At 42.9% G+C, this 23,039-nt stretch overlaps 1 protein-coding gene across 1 annotated transcript; it reads right to left on the bottom strand.

Moving 5' to 3' along the window:
- Positions 1–339: 339 nt before the first annotated feature.
- Positions 340–4,363, bottom strand: LOC131308526 (uncharacterized). The gene is made up of 7 exons (XM_058335463.1): positions 4,146–4,363; positions 3,338–3,647; positions 2,955–3,148; positions 2,643–2,835; positions 2,391–2,540; positions 511–770; positions 340–469 (listed from the first exon to the last, which is right to left on the bottom strand). The coding sequence occupies exons 1-7, from the start codon at positions 4,361–4,363 to the stop codon at positions 340–342; spliced, it is 1,455 nt and encodes a 484-aa protein (XP_058191446.1).
- Between the last annotated feature and the right edge of the window lie 18,676 nt (positions 4,364–23,039).

The raw sequence follows: 23,039 nt of genomic DNA, 5'->3' as shown, positions 1-23,039 counted from the left end.
AGTGACGGCTATCTCCTTTCTGCTTGCTTTGCTTGTTTTTTGTTGAGCCAACAAGGCTTGCACCTCTGCCATCGTAATGTAGGGTCCTGTAGAAGGCGTGCTGGTACCATCAACGACAGTCGCTTTGCCGCATGCTCCAACAGAATTTCCACCGATTCCCCCCACGAGCACGCCACGTAGGGGATGCGGGGAGGAGAGAGGGATCTCGGGTTGCGCTATTTGACTGTTGCTGCCCCCAGCATGGATCTGCGGGGGTTCGTCATCTTGGTTGACCATGGCCTTCGAAAGGGCCGCCGAAATGAGCTCTGTAAGGCCCGTGAAGGCCGCGAGTATTAGCTTCTACGTCTCGAGGAACTGTTGCTGACCGTCCTGGAGGGCTCTCAGCGTTTGCGCAGCTACGCCCGCGCTGTTGGTCTCGTCTACCTCCTTGACAATTGGTATTGTAGTATCTTGATGTGTCATTGCTCTCCTACGCAGTGGTTCAACGTATTCTTTTGAGCGAGTGCTAACCATAAACCAAAAGACACCTCCCTAGCAGAGTCGCCTAATGTAGGTAGGGGTTCCGCAGAGGTTCGCTTACATGTAAAAATACGTATGAGCTGGAGAGGTGCGATTGGTCGATGATTAGTAAGGGGAAAGGAGGAGAAATCTCGTGGGGTGAGGGAAGGAGCAAGAGGTACAAAAGAGACAAAGACAGCATGTCCTTTGTTTCTTTCTGCGGGGTTAACGTCTGGCTTTTCCAGGACTGAATGGGTGAGGTCACCTTTTCTCTATGGAAGAACGTTCTCCTTCCTCAAATTCAGTGCTCACACACTCTCTCTCTAGAAAAAAGTCAACTCATCTAATCAAAAGGAATGTCAGGGGTATTTATAGGGCTCTTGGGCCAAGGTCAGGCCCAGGGTGGCGCTCCTATGATATCCCAACACGTGTTCATCATGTACCTCTAGGTCTCGGGAAAACTTGTCCTCTCGCGGACTCTTTTCTGCGGGAGAGCTCGAATCCTCGCGATGCAACCTCCATCCCAAGCCACCAAGCCATAAGAAACTCCCTTATTCCTGCAGGAGCAAGGTCACGACCTGCGGCGATCGTGTCTTCATCTCAGAGCCCCTTCCGAGCCCTGCCTTACGGCCCGGATGAAACTCTAGAGACTCTTCAATTAGATCTTTTCTCATAATTGTTAAATTTTAGTGACTCACGGGACTTCACCCATGGTCCTCCACTGCTGACGCTGTCTTGGGGCCCACTTTCCTTTCTCTGCGGAGTAGGTGAACTTCCGCGAGGACTACCTCTTCCGTGGACACTTTCCATGGGCGGTTCCTTCCATCTTTATACATGCGTTCTATTCCAATTGGATAGTCAAACCTTCTTCCTTAGGTCAAGGTTTGACCAAGGCCTTCCTTCTGCATGGCATCCGCTGCAATGTGCCCATTGCTGATTGGTGGGTCAAACAATTTGCGAGGGTCAAAGGTTAGTAATTTTTTACCACACCTACACACGTATGCCGAGGAAGAAATTCGTTCCAAATAACCCACTTTTTACTATAGAAAAATGGTAGGCATGATTGAACTTTTGGACACAAACACATTTTACGAGGAATAAAACTCCTACAATTATTTATTTTCATGTTTGCACGTTATAACGAACACGTTTTACGAGAAATAAAACTCCTACAAATATTTATTTTCATGTTGGCACATTATATGAGGAAGAATTATAGCCCATTTTAACCAATAATAAATAAGGGAGTTGATTTGCAAACTCCCCTTTTAATATCCACACTCTTTTTTTCCATTATAGCCCATTCATTCAGATACTATTAATTTCGGAAATAAATATCCGAAATTTATAACAATTTTTGGACTTTAATATCTGGTTTGCACACCATTACTTGGATTCTAATTTCCAAACAGAATGACAACTATGAGATAGAATGATGCCATTCGGATACTAATATTAGAATTGGATCAATAATTTCAAAAAATAATATCCGAAATTTGTACCCATGGTTGGACTTTAATATCTGATTTTTATACCATTACTTGGATTCTAATTTCCGAACAGAATGATAACTATGAGATAGAATGACACCATTCGGATACTAATGTTCGAATTGGATCAATAATTTTGAAAAACAATATCCGAAATTTGTACCAATGTTTGGACTTTAATATCTAATTTTTATACCATTACTTGGATTCTAATTTCCAAATAGAATATCACAGACTTGACAACTATGACTTTTCAAACAAAAATATAATATAAGAGTTCCCTTGACGATCCGAAAACTATACGTAAAGAAATCATCCAATTTTCATAACATTAGAACACATTATATAATAGAACACATTAAATCGTTTCTCAATCTAAAATGCCTAATTCACATGGATGACCTCCTTTGTTGCTACGTCAACGCCGATAATCTCGTTGAACTTATGAATGGCCGCAACATGTGCTACATCCCAATTTTTAGTGATAGAAAGACGATGTCTTTTCCAATTGCAAGCTATTGGTGCCATAGGGGAACCCGACTTTAGGAATACCTGCCATATTGCATTAGGTATTTATATAAGATAAATTAAGTTGGACTTAAGGAGCAAAATTTCATTATATAGATGACAACAAATCATTTACCAAAATCATACTTGTACAAAGTGTTCACCATCAACAAACCTGATAGCAATATCCTTTTGTTTCATGGAGGGTAAGGGCTCTGATCGGAGGGGGAGGAACGTAAGACATTGAATATTTGATAAATGGACAAGGACACAATTATAAGCAGATGCTATGATGTGACCCATGTCTGGCATTGTCATCCAATTTTCCCGGGGCGCCGAACTTTCATACCATGACAAGATGTGAAGTAATTCCCTAGCTCTCTAGGTCCCCCCTACCACTTGTTCGTAAAGGTGTAAATGTGTTTCCAACTCTTTCAGCAAATCACTTTTACCACTAACCACTCATGAACATCGCCTTTCATGAAGCCCGACACTGCCCGAAACCCACAATTCCCATCATCTTCAACTTTCTTGACCGATTTTATGTAAGGTTTTATTGCTTTCGGGAAATGGTTGATGAAGGGACATATCCAAAGTTGTGCTGGAACTTTTGCTTTCCCTTTCAGACTGCGCCGCGGTTTCTCTTTGATGGCCTTAGGGGTTCAAAGGGAGGCCAGAACGTGCTCAAACTCCGAGAGATCCCTACACGTCGAATTTTGTTCTTTGGCTGCATTTTTTTCTTTCGTTGACTTACGACCACGTGGTTGTGCATTCACTTTGGGTTCAACGAGAGTACTACTTTTCGGATAAGCAAGGTCTTGCATCTTCTTAACATAATTTACCTTTACATCATATTGATCTTCATTCAAGAACTTATTGTAAAAACAATCAAAGTGAGCCAAAAGCGTCTCCTTCATCAAACCCTCATTCTGGGGTGCAAGCAAAGAAAGCTTCTTCCAATAGTCATGGATTAACTCAATCGATAGGGGGATATTTGCCATCTTGTAAGGAGCAATCTCATGAGCGCAAGGTAAACCATGGGTGTGCCTCAAAGAACACTCGCACTCACGCTTTGATTCCATAAACCATTCGACTTGATGGGACACCGCTAAAACAAGTGTCATGGCATTCAACGAAACAGCTCCCCCTAGCCTATCAAATAGAGTTATCCTAAAATCATGCTGCATAGAACTAAGGCTCTTCTAAAAAGAAGCTTTGACTTCAGTAACTTGTAACAGCATCAATCTGTGAATCTTCTCCCATATAGTATCAAAATTGCATTGCGAGTTTAGCTTCTAATGTGAACTCTCCGCCCTACGAATAAATATGGCAAGATATTAGCCATAGCAAATAACATGAATATATGAAAATTTTCCAAAAATGCATGAATGACATGAATATTAAGGAAAGTGCTGGAGTTGCGAATGAAGCATTTATCTGTTACTTGTTAGGTTCCCGAAATGCATGACTTTGTCCGTCCAAGCTCCTACAAACCTCTTTTTGTAGGGTACCAACCAATTTTTCTTGACGAACTCAAATGTTGCAGGAACCATTTCAAAATCACGCTTCAAAACACAAAGGCGCTCCTCGTACTGTGCAACACTCGTTGAAAGGACGACTAGGCCCCAATTGCAAATAAACTCCTCTCACATCTTGTCATCAAACATCTTTCTATACTTGGCTAATATGTTCTTGCCAATATGCCACCTACATAGGAGGTCGGTAGCATGAGGGAAAATATTTATGATGGCATTCATAAGCGCCAACTCCCTATCCGTGACAATAACGGACGGAAGTGCGTTGGGATCCATCATGCCTTTTAGCTTCTCCAAGACCCAAATGTAGTTTTCTATTTTTTCACACTCCATGAAAGCTGTAGACACCCCAATCTGGGCTTCCAGATTAGTTTACTTTCAGTTTTTGATTCCCTAATGATCAAATGGATCAAGAACACCCTGGGAATGTTGAGTGTTTGAGCTTTGAGTGTTTGCAAAACCCTTGAACCAAATCTCGCTGAAGCCACTTCAAAAGCCAAAAACCCTACTGGCACGCGTTGGTTGAGAGCCTGCGTGCGTAGATCAACTTGGCAAGTGTTGGTCAATGGTTAAAGCTTAACCGTTGACCAACGCATGAGTAGGTGGTAGACGCACACTGCTCCTAAACCCCCGCGTGCGGGTCAAGCTGCCAGGTGTGGTCAACAGTCAAAGCTTGACTGTTGACCCACCTGCGCTGGTCAAAGCCTGTCCCCATCACCTTTATGGGTTGGTAAGCTTCACCACCAAGTAACCCTCAGCCAGCCTCGTGGACTGGTTGAGCTCCTCTCTTTGTACCATAGCTACCTTCCTCTCCTCCTATCCCCCATTGATCGTCCATTCAAAGGGTTAAAAAAAAAGAGATACAAACTTCAAAAGGGTTACACCCACCCTTGTTTCTTCTATCACTCATACTCCCTCAAGAACATAGCTTGTTCTTCCACCTCAATCAAGCTTCAAACCTCAAAGCTCAAGTACTCTTTCAAACCCAATCTAGGTATAGCATACCTACTATTTTCTGTTCTAATCCCTGAGGGGGGCTGGCAGGGCCAAGGCTGGTAATCAATACCAGTCCTGGCCCTAAAGCTAGCAAGGTTTCAAAAACCATAGAGGCAAGAACCAGTGCGTGTCGGTCCCATATTCGCGCGTGCCACTCTGTGGCTGCGCACGCTAATCTGCGTGGGGATTGGTGTCTTGCTAATTTATATTTTTCCTTGTAAATAGATCACTGCGAGCATGTAAATAACCAGTTTACTACTTTCCATTGTTAGAACTGTTAGCTGTATTTCATTATGCATATCTGCTACTATGGAATACCCCTGGGATCATTCTAGATACGTTCCAAAACCCAGAAACATGTAAACCAAACACTGGTAAAATGGTTTAGACACGCGCGCACCGGGGCGCAATGAGCGCACGCCGGAGTGCCATACGCGCGCGACAGAGTGCCATACATGCTCGCCAGTCTGTCTCTGACCAGTGAGTGGCCTTGCATGGGTAACTTGGCTTTAGGCCACTATTTTGTCCCCACATTGTTTATGGGGTGTTTTGTTAATTTGTAGGGCTTTTTAGCCTTTAAATTGTATATTATAACTGTTTGGTTTGTCTTGGGTGTGCACTGGTGTAACAACCCAAACCCTCAAGCACCACAACTTAAACTTGTTTCCCCTCCCCTCCAGAGGGCCTCTCACTCTAGCCACCTTTATAATTGCTTAAGGGAATTCTCCGCCCTTCCCCCATTTTTTTTCCGTTTATATATATATATATAAAATCAAATTCATATATTTCTCATTTCTGCATGTCTTCTTTATTGCATGCATACTTACACCTCACACAAATGTCACGTGCATACAACCCAAGAGATGCCACGCCTTCCATTCAGTTTTATTTTCTTTTAGTATTAAATTTGTCTATTTTCACAGTTTACTCTTTACCATTCACTGCACATTGGCAAATTTTACAAAATCAACCCTATTATTTGCAAACCCCACAAACCTTCCATTTATATTAATCACCATTAATAATGGTTAACCGAAAGAAATATGAAGTACGGGTCTCACAACAGGTCCTTCCAGAGCCCAAAGGGTTTGAAAATAAAAGCCGTGGGCTTAGGCTTACTGGCGCGCGCATATCGTGTAGTAACGCGCGCAAGAGTGAACAACATGCAGTGACTTGTTCAGTGTATGCTGGTTTCTACCTGCGCACGACACTCCAAAACAGGGGCGTTCCAATCTGTTTAAACTCCCACAGCAGTCTGTTTTCATCATATACTAACTATTTCAATAAGTGAGAATGCTACTATCACATCCTGCAAATCATGTTACAGCTTTAATCCACATTAAACTGTTCCCCCGCCTTAAAATGGCTAAAAAGAATTGATTAATCAAACAGAATCGCAAACATCTTCCGCAAATGCTTAAGTAGAGACCGATCTCCGGATTGGGCGAGAGGGGTACCTTAAAACCCTTCCCCTCTCATAACTTGGCTCCTGAACCCAGATATGGTTATGACGGATTGGTGCTTTCACTTTTTCAAAGCAAACTGCGCGGCAAGTGCTTCGAAATATGGTTCCTTGGGTGTCGGACCTTCAAACCCGAGTGGCGACTCTGTATTCCGAGCGCTTGCCATCCGCGCTCGAGCTCTCTCGATCCGAGGCCCTTGCTTTGAGAGGAACGGAATCCTTCCTAAGGGCATGCTGCCCACAGTGGCGACTCTGTTGGGGAATGATCGAATCAATATTAATCTATTCTTAGTGTTTAATACACTTATAAACAATCTTTTAAAAGTCTGTCAAAACGGTGAGCTTTGCGTTGTTGAAGGTTGGAATGGTGATTTAATAGGACCTCGTGTCAAGCCAATTCGATCTGAGACTTTTTCGATTGATCACTTGTGTAGTTTTCTCTAAAGATGGACTAAATAAAGTGAGCCAAATTTGAAAAAGCATTTTGCGAATTTGCGATTCTGTTCCATTAATCAACTTTTTAGCATTTTCATTTGCCTCGATGTTGGATAGCCGCGTTGGAGCGTTTTGGCAAGCCGGCACGATTTACCGGAGCCCGGTGACTCCGAATGCCCAACAACCTTCAACGATGATAAGTCATTCTACTGTTCGACTGTTGCTCTGCGGTTTCGCGGGCAGCGAGAGTTATATCTTGGCTTAAGTCCGATGAACTCGTTACGAACCAAAACCGACCTTTGCATATACAAAGCACTAGAACTCTCCAAACTAAGACAGGTACCTACAGGGTAAGATTATTTGCATCTAACCCCATATACTGTCTACATGTTACTGCTTTTCCTATCGCATGCATTGTACATACATACCGTTTTGCATAGGAGCATGTTTAGGGCGGCTTCTAGGTTGTCTCTCTTTCGAGTCTGTCTTATGCTTATTAGGACGCTGCCATGGCTCGATGAAGAGTCATGCATCTTGATAGTGCATGTTGTCAATTTTCAAAGTCCTTATATCAACAAGACTTTGGAAAATCAAGACTTTCTAAGTCCTTGTCCAAATACCCAATCGAGGTTTCAAACAGAAAATAAGGAACAACAGAGAGAATGTTGTGATGCTTATACCACCTTGGTTATCGTGCGCAGCACATACACCGTTTAGGCTATGGCGTTGTGTCGCCTACACCACCTTGGTTCCGGTATCACGTCATCAATACCGAGTTGTTCCAAGTTCAAAGTTGAAACTTCGAGAACAGAATTGTCAAAGGCTTAGACTATTTTGACATCTCTTAGTGTTAGTCAATCTATTCAAAGGATACACCTTGAAAAGAATTCCAAGGATTTTGGCAGCGTTCTAACGTCATGAGACAGACTCATTTTTAGTTATAGAGTCTAGGAGAACACCGACGACGATGACGTGTACATTGCATTTCTTTTTGCAATTAACTGCTGCTGCAGGAACGTCACTGAGCTTTCGATTGCTTTACTGTCTAGTTTGGAACCATTGCATCGAACAAGAGAGTACCGAAAGGAAGAGCCAAACCTACTTGGGAACGTCTTCAGAATCCGGTTCAAAGACTTGTCAGGATAGATTCCCTATCAGTCGCAACGGAGGCTTCTCCAGGTTCACTATTGGCCGCCCTACAATCGGGTTCGCCATCGATTTTGCAAAAAGCCACGCCGCCGGCTTCCCCATCATCAACTTCTTCTTCAGGCTCATCAAAAAAACCTGTCATGGTAGATCAGCCGCAACCGTTCACTCTAGAAACCATGCTCATGAATCTCCAGAACAGTATCACTGCTATGCAGTAGAGGGCCACTCGGACTGATGCTTCCATCACTCGTCTGAATGATCTCATCAATACTCGTCTTCCACCAGCGCCAGTGCTTGAAGAGGAAGGCGAGGACGATGAGGATGTTCATGTAGAACCTGTCTTTATCGAGGATTCGAACCATGCAGGGCGTCTCATTGTTCAGCCCATCTCTAGAGAGGCTCGTGTGCTTGCTCCAAACCCCAACCTTGTTGTTGTTAGGCCTGTTCAAAACCCTGACATGGTGCTCTTATGGCTAAGATGGCTAAGCTGGAAGAAGCTGTCTCAAAATTCGAGAAGATCAGCGTAAGAAGAATTGACCTGGATCGTCTCTGCCTATACCCTAATACTAGGCTTCCCGACAAATTCAAGATGCCTGACTTGGTTAAGTTCGACGGGAGCGGTGATCCCAAGACTCATCTCTTTGGCTATCATGCTGCAATGAAGCTGCTGGGTGTGGAAAGTGAGGCTATGTCTCAGCTATTCCCATAAACTCTCTCTGGGCCCGCCTTTCAATGGTTTCTGTCTCTTGACATCTCCAAAAGAAGAACTTGGGAGGACATTGGGGCTGCCTTTGTTGCACAATACAATTACAACTCTCAACTCAAGATGACTACTCGTGAGTTAGAGTCCACCAAAATGGAAGCAAAGGAGTCCTTTGCGAATTTCGTTAATAGGTGGAGAGCCAAAGCCGCTCTAATGACTGAGCGCCCAAGCAAGAGGGATCAACTCTGCATCATCTCGCGCAATCTTCAGCCTAACTATGCCAAGAACCTTGTGTTGGTTCAAGCATCTGTAAACTTTGAGACTTTCTTTGAGTCTGGTTTAGCCATTGAAGATGCACTACAGAGTGGAATTCTGCCTAGGGAAGAGTCCTCCTCACAGAAAGTGAAGCCGCAGCCCTACTCTAGAAGTAGTAGCGTGCTATTCAGTAATAGCAACTACTCCAATACAGCTACAAGTGGGAGCGATGCTCCAGCTTTTGATTCCAATCGCACTGCCGATGTCAATCAGGTTCAAAATGCTCAAACCTACCAAGCCCGAACCCAACCTCGAAATTTCTCTGTCTTCGAGGCACCTCTGTCCGCAGTGATGGAAAAGCTCATCAAATTTGGGCATCTCAAACCTTTGACCCCAACTTCCTTGTCAAAAGTCCTACCTTTCGGTTACAAGCCTAACCTCTTATGCGCCTTCCACCATATGCCTGGCCATCCTACTGACGCCTGTTATCGTCTTCGACATGAAATTCAAGATCTCATTGACAATGGCACAGTTCAAGTTCCACCAAAGCCCAATGTCATTTCCAACTCCTTGCCTCAACACAACTCTGACCCTCTGGTTGGTCAGATATCTATCACCTCCACTCAAATCAACCCTAGCTCCACCATATTCAACCCTAGCCACTATACATCCCAGAAAGCCAACCCAAACCAATCGTATCCATCTCGTTCAAACCGAAGATTAACATGATGGCTATAGGTTGGGCAATTGAGGTCTTTACTGTCGACACTTGGATTGATAGTAATGAGGAGCTTACAAAGGAGCGGGCTGACGGGCTGAGGTCCATTGTTCAAGGGAGCACCGAATAGGTTTGGTCGAAGAAGCTGAGGAAGCCAAAGTGCTGTTGGTTGGGCCTAATATCCTCTAGATCCCACCTCTCTGTGAGGAAGCCAAGGGTAACTATAAGAGTTGCATTTTCAAATCGCGTCTATTTTGCATTGACACTTTTGAGTCTGAGTCTGACGCAGTGTCTGTCAAGTCATCTAAGTCTAGCTCTGAGTCGGAGTTTATGTCTTTTAGCCCTCCATGTCGTAGCTTCTATTGTCAATTCGAGTCTTTTACTATGCTTGGCAACCCCGAGGGGCTTTCTGTTTGAATGAATTATCTTACTTCTAAGTACTTTGTTGGCTTTTGAATAAACTGTGTCGACCCTAACGACAAAGGGATAGATTTTGATGGGATCATCCCCAAGGAAATGTGTTCCCTCACCGAAAGGGAAGACAAAAGGCATGCTTAGCCTATTAATTGAAATTGTAGTTTTCAATAAACTTGAAAGATGGGGTAGATCTCTGAATGGTTCAAATTGGTTCAACGCTGTCCCCAGAGGAGCATTGTGCCAAACAGGCTTGAAGAGTTCATCGACATCTTGGCATGGTCTCTCAAAAGACACGCCTAGTGTTGATCTTGAAATAAAAAAGCATCGAATCCCTTTGTTACCGGGTGCCAAACCATGTAAAGCAAGCTCAGAAGGTCCAGCGCCACATACCATGTTCAAGTTTGCAGGAACAGCGTTCCGCCAAGCACAAGTTAGAACGTTCAAATTGGCTTGGAGCAAGGAGTTTCGGCAAAAGCGCTTTGGATCCTGCGCTATCAAAGCCATCTTATCTGGGGCTGCGGCCGAAGGTCATCAATCTCGACAGCAACAATTCGATACATTGGTCAGCATGGATCAATTCAAAAGCCTTTTCCCTGAGAGAAGCTCGTTGGACAAAAAACCCCAAAGGTGGTCAGTTCTAAGAAAAAGTTAAAGCAGCCTACTAGACTAGAAACCTATGAAGGGGTCTAGGCAAAAGTAAATAGGCAACATTCAAAATCTTACTAGACCGAAGACCCGAATGGGCGGTTCTAGGCAAAAGTTAGAGCGTAAAAGGTGAGGTAAAATACTCGAGCGAACCTTAGCCTGAACTACATTTTGACCTGATTCCCCGGAATGGGATACGTAGGCAGTCTCTCTTTGAGACTCAGACATCATCTATCAATTAGATCCATGGTTGACGTTTTGGTACACATCAAAGGTCAAGAAAGGTCGAGGAGAAGACAAGCTTCATCTGTGCAAAAGGGGGGAAAACCCTTCGTCTTTCAATTTTATTTCAAACTACTACTTCAATTTCAAAGCTGAGCAAAAGCCTGAAAAGATTTTAAGCATCAAAAACAGAACGAAATGCTGGCGAGGCCTAACGGCTCACAATTTACTCTAAGTTCAGTGAAGTCTGGTGTAAGCAGCCGCAGCGGACTTGTATTCACGCGCGCTAGTTTGAGGTTCATGTACTTTTGTTCATAGTTATGCGCGTTGGTCTCAACCCTGTGCGTGCTGCTTCAATTCCAGCAGCAAACAATAGCAGTCAACTACTACCTTCGAATGTCATTCAAGGGGATTTTGCCAAGTTTTGTCATACAGTGCAGGTCATGTAGGCTTAATGTGACTGCACGGGGGTGTCAGTTTCCGTCCAGGCCTATACGAGTCATCCTTTGCCTCTTATGTCCGTTTTGTGACATTTTTCTAGCTTTTCAATCCATTGTCACATCGAGATGCTTTTCTCGGTTCTGTTTGTTCGTACGGGTCACTATACATTTGTTTGACCTTACGCAAGCGTTAGTTTCACCTGTCTAAGGGGATATTTTGAGTTTTGGCACGTTAATGCCCCAAATTTCATTATTTTCCATGTGTCTAAGAGTCTGTGTCACATCCTGGGGCTCTTTCTCCCTTTTTGTTTGAGCTAGGCGAGTTTGTGCATGTGCACATATCTGTGTATCGACTCAGTTCGCTTGTCAATGCAAAATAGATATTAGCGGTTGGTTTTTGTATTCTCTTAAACACTTGCAAAAGAGAGTTAATAAACTAGAAAATGCAATTTTTACATTGCTACCCTAGTATCTATAACCCATAAGCTGTGGAATCTTGTGGACGGCAAAGGCACGTCAGCCCAAGGCCAAGCAAAGCATATCTTTGGGGCACGTCTGCCCAAGCATCGAAAAAAGGGCGCGCAGGTCCAATGTCGTTCCTAAATGTCAACTGGGCACGCCGGCCCACTCAAGCATCTATCTATCTAGGTGCGCATCTCAGAGACAAAAGACAGTAAAGTACTGGGGTCAGTGATAGACCTTAAGCATCGTTGTCCTCCTAGGAGCCGCCCTTAGCTAGGGTCTGCATTTTCAATTTATGTATTCATATAGCATACATCTTTGCATATTGTGTATATCAATTATTGAAAACAGGAAGGTGACCAGTTTGTGGGAGTTTATGCCCGAATGGCTTCCATCAAGTCTTTGTTTGAGAAGGCAATGGAAATCTCCTTAACTCTCGATTTGTTTGTCAGCAGATGCGAAGAAATCTTCCTGAATCCACGATTTGTTTGTCGATGGATGCGATTGAAAATCTCTTGCAGAACCAATCAACGACGGCACGATCAGCCCGTCTCATTCAACAACAGCCGGTCCTATCCAACCTAGCGATGGTCAGCCATATCATCAACGACGATCAGCCGTATCGTCCATTTCCATCTATCAACGATGATCAGCCATATCATCAACGACAATCAGCCATATCATCCATTTCCATCCATCAATGACGATCAGCCATATCATCAACAACGATCAGCCATATTCCTTTCAGTCCGTCAACGATGATCAGAATATCGTTCATGTTCACAACTTCAACGATGATTAGAATATCGTCCTTTCAGGCCCCAACAACGATCAGAAAATCATTCGATGGTCCACCCATCCGCAACTAATCATTCCCCAAGAGAGTCTGCCCCGGCCTGCCCCAAACGACTACTTCTACTTCAGTCTAGCTTCACATGCATTTTCCACCAGCCTTATTGCTCTGTCTCGGATGGTCTTTGATAAGGAGATTGGTTCTAATTCCCAAGAGATGTAGTTCAACCTGCCTGACATGACCTACCCGTGTTTGTTGGATTGCTTTGTGCCGACGATAGCTTGACCCCAAGCAACGACGGCCTGCCCTGTCCAAATCTGCAGCGACAGCCTGTCCTGTCCAAATTCGATCAACAAGCGGTGATTCACTCGTCCACTTCTACTTCCATCCCCGGCAATGGACCTCTCGTCCATTCCACCAATCAGGTTCTTTAAGTTTACAAGTCTACTTTACTAGTATGCTTTGTTCTGGATTGCCTTGAGGGGTGTCTAGAAATCTTTGACGTTACTTGTACCAAGTCAATGATGCTTCAAGTGCCATCAAAGAGGGGCTGCTATAGACACCCCAATCTGGGCTTCCAGATTAGTTTACCTTCAGTTTTTGATTCCCCAATGATGAAACAGATCAAGAACACCCCACAAATGTCAAGTGTTTGAGCTTTGAGTGTTTGCAAAACCCTTGAACCTAATCTAGCCGAAGCCACTTCAAAAGCCAAAAACCCTACTGGCATGCGTTGGTTGAGAGCCTGCGCGCTCAGATCAACTTGGCAAGTGTTGGTCAATGGTCAAAGCTTGACCGTTGACCAACGTGTGAGTAGGTGGTACACAAGCGCGTTGCTCCCAAACCCGCACGCGGGTCAAGATGTCAGGTGTGGTTAACAGTCAAAGCTAGACCATTGACCCACGCGCCAGGGCGCAACATGCGCGCGCCAGGGCATAACGCGCGCGCGCCAAAGCGCAAAACGTGCTCGCCGGTCAAAGCCTGTCCCCATCACCTTTATGGGTTGGTAAGCTTAACCACCAAGCAACCCTCAGCCAGCCTCGTGGACTGGTTGAGCTCCTCTCTTTATACCATAGCTACCTTCCTCTCCTCCTATATATACCCCCCATTGATCTTCCATTCAAGGGGTTCAAAAAAAAAGAGATACAAACTTCAAAAGGGTTACACCCACCCTTGTTTCTTCTATCACTCATACTCCCTCAAGAACATAGCTTGTTCTTCCACCTCAATCAAGCTTCAAACCTCAAAGCTCAAGTATTATTTCAAACCCAATCTAGGTATAGCATACCTACTATTTTCTGTTCTGATCCCTGAGGGGGGCTGGCAGGGCCAAGGCTGGTAATCAATACCAGTCCTAGCCCTAAAACTAGCAAGGTTTCAAAAATGGTAGTGGCAAGAACAAGCGCGCGTTGGTCCCATATTCGTGCGTGCCACTCTGTAGCTGCACGCGTTGATCTGCGTGGGGATTGGTGTCTTGCTAATTTATGTTTTTCCTTGTAAATAGATCACTGTGAGCATGTAAATAACCAGTTTACTACTTTCCATTGTTAGAACTGTTAGATGTATTTCAATATGCATATCTGCTGCTATGGAGTACCCCTGGGACCATTCTAGATACGTTCCAGAACCCAGAAACATGTAAACCAAACACTGGTTAAATGGTTTAGACACACGCGTGTCGGAGTGCCATACGCGTGCGCGCCAGTCTGTCTCTGACCAGTGAGTGGCCTTGCATGGGTAACTTGGCTTTAGGCCACTATTTTTTCCCCACACTGTTTATGGGGTGTTTTGTTAATTTTTAGGGCTTTTCATCCTTTAAATTGTATATTATAACTGCTTGGTTTGTCTTGAGTGTGCATTGGTCCTTCCAGAGCCCAAAGGGTTTGAAAATAAGAGTCGTGGGCTTAAACTTACTGGCGCGCGCATGTCGTGTAGTAACGCGCACAGGTGTGAACAACATGCAGTGACTTGTTCAGTGCATGCTAGTTTCTACCTGCGCACGACACTCCAAAACAAGCATTCCAGTCTATTTAAACTCCCACAGCAGTCTATTTTCATCCTATACTAACTGTTTCAATAAGCGAGCATGCTATCTATCACATCCTGCAAATCGTGTTACATCTTTAATCCACAGTAAACTGTTCCCCCTCCCTAAAATGGCTAAAAAGAATTGATTAATCAAACAGAATCGCAAACATCTTCCGCAAATGCTTAAGTAGAGACCGATCTCCGGATTGGGCGAGAGGGGTGCCTTAAAACCCTTTCCCTCTCATAACCTGGCTCCCGAACCCAGATATGGTTATGATGGACTGGTGCTTTCACTTTTTCAAATCAAACAGCGCAACAAGTGCTTCGAAATACAGTTCCTTGGGTGTCGGACCTTCAAACTCGAGTGTCGACTCTGTATTCCGAGCGCTTGCCATCCGCACTCGATCTCTCTCGATCCGGGGCCCTTGCTTTGAGAGGAATGGAATCCTTCCTAAGGGCATGCTGCCCACAAAAGCAAACGCTACACAAAAAGTCATCTGTGTCGATGTTACACCAACAATTCGAAGCAAAGGAAACTTGTACTTATTTGTCTTGTATGTGCAATCCATCATTAACACTCGGGGAAAGCACGTAACATCTCCCTGGCAGATGGGGGAGACCAAAACAACTTTGTGACATTCTCAGTCTCATTCGCACGAGTTCAATGAACGTACTTGTACTTTTCTAGCCGATCCAACAAATGTTGCGTTTGAGATTTCTTAATTTTCTCTATCACTCGGTACTTTTGTCGTACATTGTACATGATTTTGATAGACATTACATTCTCAAGATCTTGAACCTTCAAATGGGTTAGGATTTCTCTGGGTTTCACCAGAGAGACTGACAAATCAACCACCGTGCTAGTCTGCTCTGCCGACAACCTCCTGGCATATGAATGGATCTCCAAGTACACTGCTGGAGGATGGTTGTGAGTGTCATTGTGGACAGAGACAGTCCAACTACCATTGCCCTTTACAACTTTCAATTCAAATGGGCATTCACATTTTTTGATGCTCGTGTGTAGACACCTCCCAAACAGATTGATCATATTTGTTTGATTCCACATCATAAACCAAAATCATGGACATTCCCATGGCTAGGAATATCTCCACAAGATAACGGTTATCATCAAAATAGAGTCACCGCCTAGTTTATAAAACTAGGAAAAATAGATAGAGATTTCGGGTACAGGAGCCAAAAGTAAGATAAGGGGAAGGTGTTAGGCCCCCTCTTCACCCAGCCGTGAGATTGGCCCATAATCATTCAACATATGATTATTACTTGCTTTATTTAATTCAAAACACATAGACTGATTATTAACCTTTAACAGTTAATATGGTGAGCCAAGACAGTAAGTAAAGCATGCATGAAATAAACAGGAAAATAGCAGGCTGTCCCAGGGAATGGATCCTGTGGCCGGTGAATTGATGTCACGGCCACAGGATCCTACTGGATCTATGTACAGGTCGTGGGAATGATATCCCAGTCGGTGTTCTTTCTCACACTAGAACGAAGAGTTAATTAGGAATTAAAACACTACGATTAAAGTATAAAAACAGAAGATGAATCAAACCATAGGCCCCTGGGCCTCACCACCTTGATCCCTCAGTACTTGATTGCTTCGAATTGAGGGTGATTGATGGATCTTCTTCTCAAAACCCTAGGACTAGGGTTTGTACTTCGGGGTTTAATCGCTCGGGATGCGGCTGCTCACAAATGTTTAGGGCTTTTGTAGAGAGGATGTGAGAGATGATTTCTGCAGAGCTTGGAGGTATAAGATGGAGGAATTGAATGTTAATTTTGGAACCCTAAGGCCTCTTTTATATAGGCAATTGTTGACTCACTCCGGCCAATCAAATGGCGTGAATCAACAAGGTAGTTTAGGGTATCAAGATCTCTGCTCAAATATGCTTTCGTAGCCCTAAAGAATCAGAAAAAGGCTGCTAGGGTTTTGGTGCATCGATCAAACAAATGACAGAACATTCTAGAACTCTGGAAAAAGACGATCTAGCTGCCGAGGAATGGATCTAATGGCCGAGGAATTGATCTGGTGGCTGAAGAATAGATTGGGCGATTGAAGAATCAATCTGGCTGTCGAGGAATCAATCTCTCAGGGAGATTTTCAAGCAACATGTTTCACGGGTGAAGGAATAAAGTTGAAGCCATGAGATCAATATTACTGCTAAAAGATAGATTCTCCTAGGATTCTGTATTTCTGTCTGAAAGGCTATTTGGCTCTGAATTGGGTCCTCAAAGTGGCTAAAAGTACTCACTAAATGTCCACGGGTTTACGGGAAGTTAATCAGCAATCACTGTATCTATTCATCATCGGGATGGTCCCCAAGGTGGGACTTGAAATAATCATTAGGCCAAATTGGGCTGTCTACAGATGCCCCTCTTTGACTGAACTTAGACGGATCGCGAGACATGTTTAATTAAGAGTCAAAGCCATAAAACAACTTCAATTTGGTCGAACCATTATTCCAAGGGTTTTTTGAAAAAGGTTTTAGTTATGGTCTGGCTGGAAGGCTGCCTACGTATTCCACGAAGGAAATTCAAACCAACCGTAGTTCGGGGCAATAAAGAAAAATAAAAGTTCAGAGGGTTGAGAACAGAAGATGTACCTTTGGGCTTTAAAAGCCGTAGTGCAACGTACCTTGGCGAAGAGTAGTTGAAGGAGCGCAGAGTTGCCGGGGGAATTTTTGTGGAGAGCATCCTGAGTATTTTGGGGTTGATCAGTACACAGCAGGTGAGTTGATTGCTTTTCAAGATCATCCTTACTTTGAGTGAGGGGAGCTCAATAGGGTAGCCTATCCTTGTGAATGAGCTTGATGGAATTGATGGAATTTGGGGTGGAATCCAAACCATCTTCTAGAGACGATCGGACGCCATTTTGAGATATGAGTGCACAAGGCCAGTAACTGGAGCATGGAGCTTGAGGTGACAAAATTGAGCTGCGGAGCCGGTTATAGTCATGAGGCAAGAGCCTGAGGAGCTTGAAGTGATAGAACCAAGGTGTAGAGCCGGCATCAATCATAAGGCGAGAGCCTGAGGGTCGGAGCTTGGAGCTTTGAAGTGATGGAATTGAGGCGTAAAGCCGGTATCGATCATAAGGCAAGAGCCGGAGCTTGGAGCTTTGAAGTGATAGAACTGAGGCGTAGGGATGACCTATTTCAAGTGTAACGACCCTAATTTTGGGTACGTTAAATAGACAATTTTATTGGAACTTCAAAATAGAGTCTGGCTCATTATTACATCACAACCTCCATAAGAGTACTTTCATTAAAAAAGGGAGGGAAACTAGGGTTCCTAACTACAGCTCCGCCTGCTCCTCCATCCTATCCAGCTCTTCAGCTCCAAAGGCCTCCAAGATGTACAGCTCACCTTGATCATCTACAAAGTCTGACATATTATACCAGCGTCGCCACCGATATAATATGTCAGGGTCACCAAAGGTAACACCATGAGCTACGAGAGCTCAATAGAATAATCCATATCCACTAACCCTCAAATTATAAACATTAGATCATAATATTAACGATTTCCACATAGTACATGCGTATCTAACAAAACGGTTAACAATGACACATCCACATTCACTATTCAAACTAACGTTGGTGTCCATGATTTTATGAGTTTCTCCTACGCGACTCGTCGTGGACCGTGTCTCCATTTATCACTTACCAAATCAACACTTCCAAAATCATTTTAACACACCCAACCTCGCTTCCGTCGTTCCAGTCTCCCGAGTATCCTCACAATGGTTCCGCCACACCGGGTTCCCATTGGCACACAAAAACATTGAATTTGGCATTGGCTCCTCTCCACAGATAACCAATCCATAATTCAAAACCCTCGGTTCCGCCACTCCGGGTTTCCGAGTATCCTCACAATGGCTCCGCCGCACCGGGTTCCCATGTGGGTTTTCTAAAATCATTAAACCAATTGCTTTGGCTCCTCTCCGCGGATAACCAAACTACAATTCATCCCTCGGTTCCGCTGCTCCGGGTTCCCGAGTATACCACAATGGTTCCACCGCTCCGGGTTCCCATTGGGTTTTCAAAAATAGTTTACACACGCACTCCTCACAATGGGCTACCAAGTCCGGCCACATTGTAGTTTCCAAAACATTTCTCTTTTGCAAATCACATCATTCCATTAACCACGCCCTAGGTGTCATGTTTCTACCTTCTCGATTTCTATGTCTCGTTTTCATGTAAGATTCCGCAGTAGGACTTTTCACATACGTAATCATAAATCATTCATTGAAATCTTGAAACTAAACTAGCAAGATCGTCCAACTCCATATTACTAATCATGCTCAAATCACCACTTAAAGCATAACGCCACATGTACGGACGCCTTTGGAGTGAAAATCACATATGCTTTATCACACAACAAGTAATACAAACAATTCATGTATACATATGCTCATAATCATCCTAAAGATTAAAATACGAATACTTCTAACCAAACGTTAAATTCCTATTTTTCAAAATCCGTTCTTTCGTTCCTTTGTGGGAAGTTCAAAACAACATATGTTTATTGAAGTAAAGGTCGATTATTCAACATGTTCATATATCCTTTAGCAAAATAAGTATAATAGCTATCTTTATTCATGCTTTTCAAATTATACAAATAATATACAAACTCCGATTATACTTAGAGTAAAGAGTAGAAATATTCTACCATTCTTCTTGGCGGTAGGGCGGCTACAGAAAAGTAAGTCGGCTATCGGACGGAGTGACTTCCTATGGTAAGCTTCCAATTAGTTTCAAAAGAGAAAGGTTTCTCTCAAAACTAGATCTAAACTTTTTGGATCGAAAGGGTGGTCGAGTGGTGGTTTAGTGGCGGCCTAGGATGAGTTTTTTTGAAGAACACAAGAAGAACTCAAGAACACTAAGAACAAAGTAAGAACACAAGGATTTCTAGAGAGAGAAGTTGAAGGATGAAAGTGTGAGTTGAATGGTAAGTGAGGGGTGCTATTTATAGCAAAAACTTGGCCTTCTCTCTCTCTCTCTCTCTCTCTCTCTCTCTCTCTCTCTCTCTCTCTCTCTCTCTCTCTCTCTCTCCTCCCATGGATTTGCTCCATTGTGTAGTCAAATCACATCACAAAGCATGCCATGCCTTGTCATCCAATTTTAGGTTCAAAATCTAGGTTATCATAAAGGGTTTTTGGCTTGTCTTGTCCTAGGTTGGGTTGCTTTCAAGAAAGAAGATGATGATGGCTAGGATTGTGTTCATAAATGCCTAGAATAGGTTGTCAAGTAGATATTAGGCTTATGGGCTAAAGGTGGCTTGTGGGAGTGAACAAAGACACAAGCACACACCATACACTCTCTCCCCCCTCTTGGCCTCTCTCTTTCTCTCGGCCTCTCTCCTGTCCTACCATGCATATATACATCTATATATATGCCTATGTATAAGTATAAATACACTTGAGTGATAAATGGTCTAGTTTACTAAGTCAAGTAAAAGAGAAATGATTATGGGCTTTCAAGTGACAACTCAATGAAAAGAAAATGGTTAAGACTAGGTTTACTTCTTTTGTAAGCAAAATAATGGCTTCCTATGGTCCAAAGATTCTTATATGACTTGTCTTGTCAAATCTAGGCTTTCATTGGCAATTTCTAATGTCCATTATCCAAGGGAAAAATTTTCCCAACAATTATTGTCCAATGGGTAAAGAGGTAATGATGATAGGTATGGTTTTGATGTGACTAGTCATGAAGTATAATGATTACTACTCTAGGTCTAAAAGGTTCAAGTAGGGTTGGAAAAGTTCATAGGGTTCAAGTAGGGTTGGGGGAAAGTAACTAAGTGAAATGGTAGTTAGGTTTCTCCAACTAATCGGTTGGAAGCTAATTCTACTTACCAAGTAGGATTTCTAGCCAAGAAATATAATTTTAGGATTTTATTTAATTTGCTAAGAAAATATACAAGTGCTTCTACAAGCATACTTGTCTTTAGAAAATGACTAAATTGTCCGGGACAAAAAGATATAATTTTATAAATCTCAAATCTAATTATGACGGATTATTAGAAATAAAAACGAAATTTTAAAAGAAATCCAAGTAATTAAAATAAAATTTAAATATTTAACAAAATTTTTTATTTACCAAAAATCAGAGTCGTTACATCAAGAGTAGGAGATAGATGCAAAACATGGTAAGTATTTAATAGCAAAATGCACTCAACTAGTGAATCCTATGAGTGTAGCACTAGGTTTCATTCAAGGGAATGCTCAGGCATAATAAGTCTACTGACTCACAAACATCATCATAATGCATCAAAAGATACAACGCCATGAGGCGTACAAGACAAGAGACGTAATTTTGACTTCTACGCACTCTATTTGGAATTTAGAATGTAACACTTATTTTGTTACACCTCATGCTTCAAATCCTAGGACATGTGATTAGCTTGTGTCAAGTGACATGCAACAAAGACATCAACCACAACAAGCTACATTTTTCAAGACATAATGGTGTAAGAGGCATGTGCACATTATTCGGTTAATGGAATGCGTAGAGTAAAATAGGTCATACCACATTAAAGGATGCCAAGGGGCAAAATATGTCAAGAGACATAGTACACCACAATACCACATCATTTAGGGGCCAAGAGGTGCAACATGTCGAGAGACACAACATATCAAGATGTGCAAGTCCATGAGGCATGTAGGTCAAGAGACTCGGGCATCAAGGGACACAACATTGAGATGTGTATAGGTCAAGAGACCTAATACATCGAGAGATGCAATAGCAAGAGGCATAGTGGTCAAGAGACCTAATACATCGAGAGATGCAATGGCAAGAGGCATAGTGGTCGAGAAACCTAATACATCGAGAGATGCAATGCCAAGAGGCATAGTGTTCGAGAGACCTAATGTATCAAGTGATAGCGCCTATTTTTTTCCTCTTCAGAGCCAAGAGGTGTCACACTAATAGATAATCAAACACATTCATAATGCAAGCAACATGTAGTAGTGAAGACAAAAATCAAGTATTAGATCAAGAGACCAATGCAAGACCAAATAACCACAAAGACATGAAAGTGAATCAAATGCGCGGGCCAAAGAGGCCCAGGAAAATGTATAGATAAGACTAAACAGTGAGGTGCTCATGTAGACAAATCAACTGTGCGAGCTAAGAGGCCAATGCAACTGCTTGAACTACACATCAAGCAATCATGTGATTGTGGTGATATGCAAACAAGTGTTTTGGGACATTTCAACTTTCGCGTACTCAAGCAAGTAATTCTCATATACCATAAGATGGCAACAAACTCTATACTAGCCAAATGGCTATGACAAAGAAGACGATGAGATCCAAGAGACTTGAAAGATTGCAACACTCTAGCAACGCTGCTAACACATTGTATGGCCAAGGGACCTTCTAGCTACACTCCTCATGAAATGGGAAACCCATGTTATCTTCTTGAAAATTTGTAAATAAGTAATTGTGCTTATATTGCTGTGTCAAAAATGCTTAGGATAAAATCAATTTTGAAAATTTCTTCTTGAGGATTTCAAAACCACATCATTTTACCTATATGATTCACATTCAAACCACTCAGTCGTCAAGAGATGCAAAACTATTCCACGAACCCATGACCCTAGCGAGTTTACTGCTTCAGGGTGAATTGACTACTTTGGGTTGGATTGATAAATGACCACTATGCCTCATTAGAGATTGTGTGCTTCTAAAAAGGGGAATGCAGTTGTGCCCTTTTGCTTCATACCACTCATGCTTGGGTTCCAAAAGCTAGCAGCCATCTAATCGCTCTATTTTGTACGAGAGAGAGATGTTTCTTCAAAATGCCCCCTGTTTTTGGATTGGGAAGGATGATGATTTTCTTTTCTTCTTTCAAAACCCCCTTATGTGACGGGATGCTTACTTTCCGTTTTGTAGTTATCTCTCATTACATTTTTATCTACCCCAATGTGAGGGATGGCTGTCTTGCAGGCTTTATTTGGAAGAACCTATTCAAAGGCTCAATGTGGCTAGCAAGGGATAAGTGTTTGGATAGAGAAATGATGGCCTTTCTTCATTTTGAATTATGCAATAGAGCAACTAGAATCCAAGAGATTAAGACGCTTTGATGTTTTACCAAGTGGTTCTTCAAAACCGACGACAAGTCTTGAGACTCAAAGTGGGTGCATGGAGACATGGCTAAATTTTATCATTTTTTTATGGCTCTAACTTTTGCCTAGACCGCCCTTGAGGGTTTTCAATCTAGTGAGCTCATTTTTTTTCTTCTATCTTCAACATGTTTCTCCTAT

Source organism: Rhododendron vialii, chromosome 11a, assembly GCF_030253575.1.
Source record: "Rhododendron vialii isolate Sample 1 chromosome 11a, ASM3025357v1".
Classification (NCBI taxonomy): Eukaryota; Viridiplantae; Streptophyta; class Magnoliopsida; order Ericales; family Ericaceae; genus Rhododendron; species Rhododendron vialii.
This window is presented reverse-complemented; position numbering and strand designations above follow the sequence as displayed.

What these genes read in the sequence shown, in the direction of transcription:
- LOC131308526 (XM_058335463.1), bottom strand. Translation starts at nt 4,363, where the DNA reads ATGGAGTGTGAAAAAATAGAAAACTACATTTGGGTCTTGGAGAAGCTA. An exon ending in AAAGGCGATGTTCATGAGTG is followed by an intron (nt 2,836 to 2,954) that starts GTTAGTGGTAAA and finishes ATGGTATGAAAG; the next exon opens with TTCGGCGCCCCGGGAAAATT. An exon ending in TTGACGTAGCAACAAAGGAG is followed by an intron (nt 771 to 2,390) that starts GTCATCCATGTG and finishes GTTCTTCCATAG; the next exon opens with AGAAAAGGTGACCTCACCCA.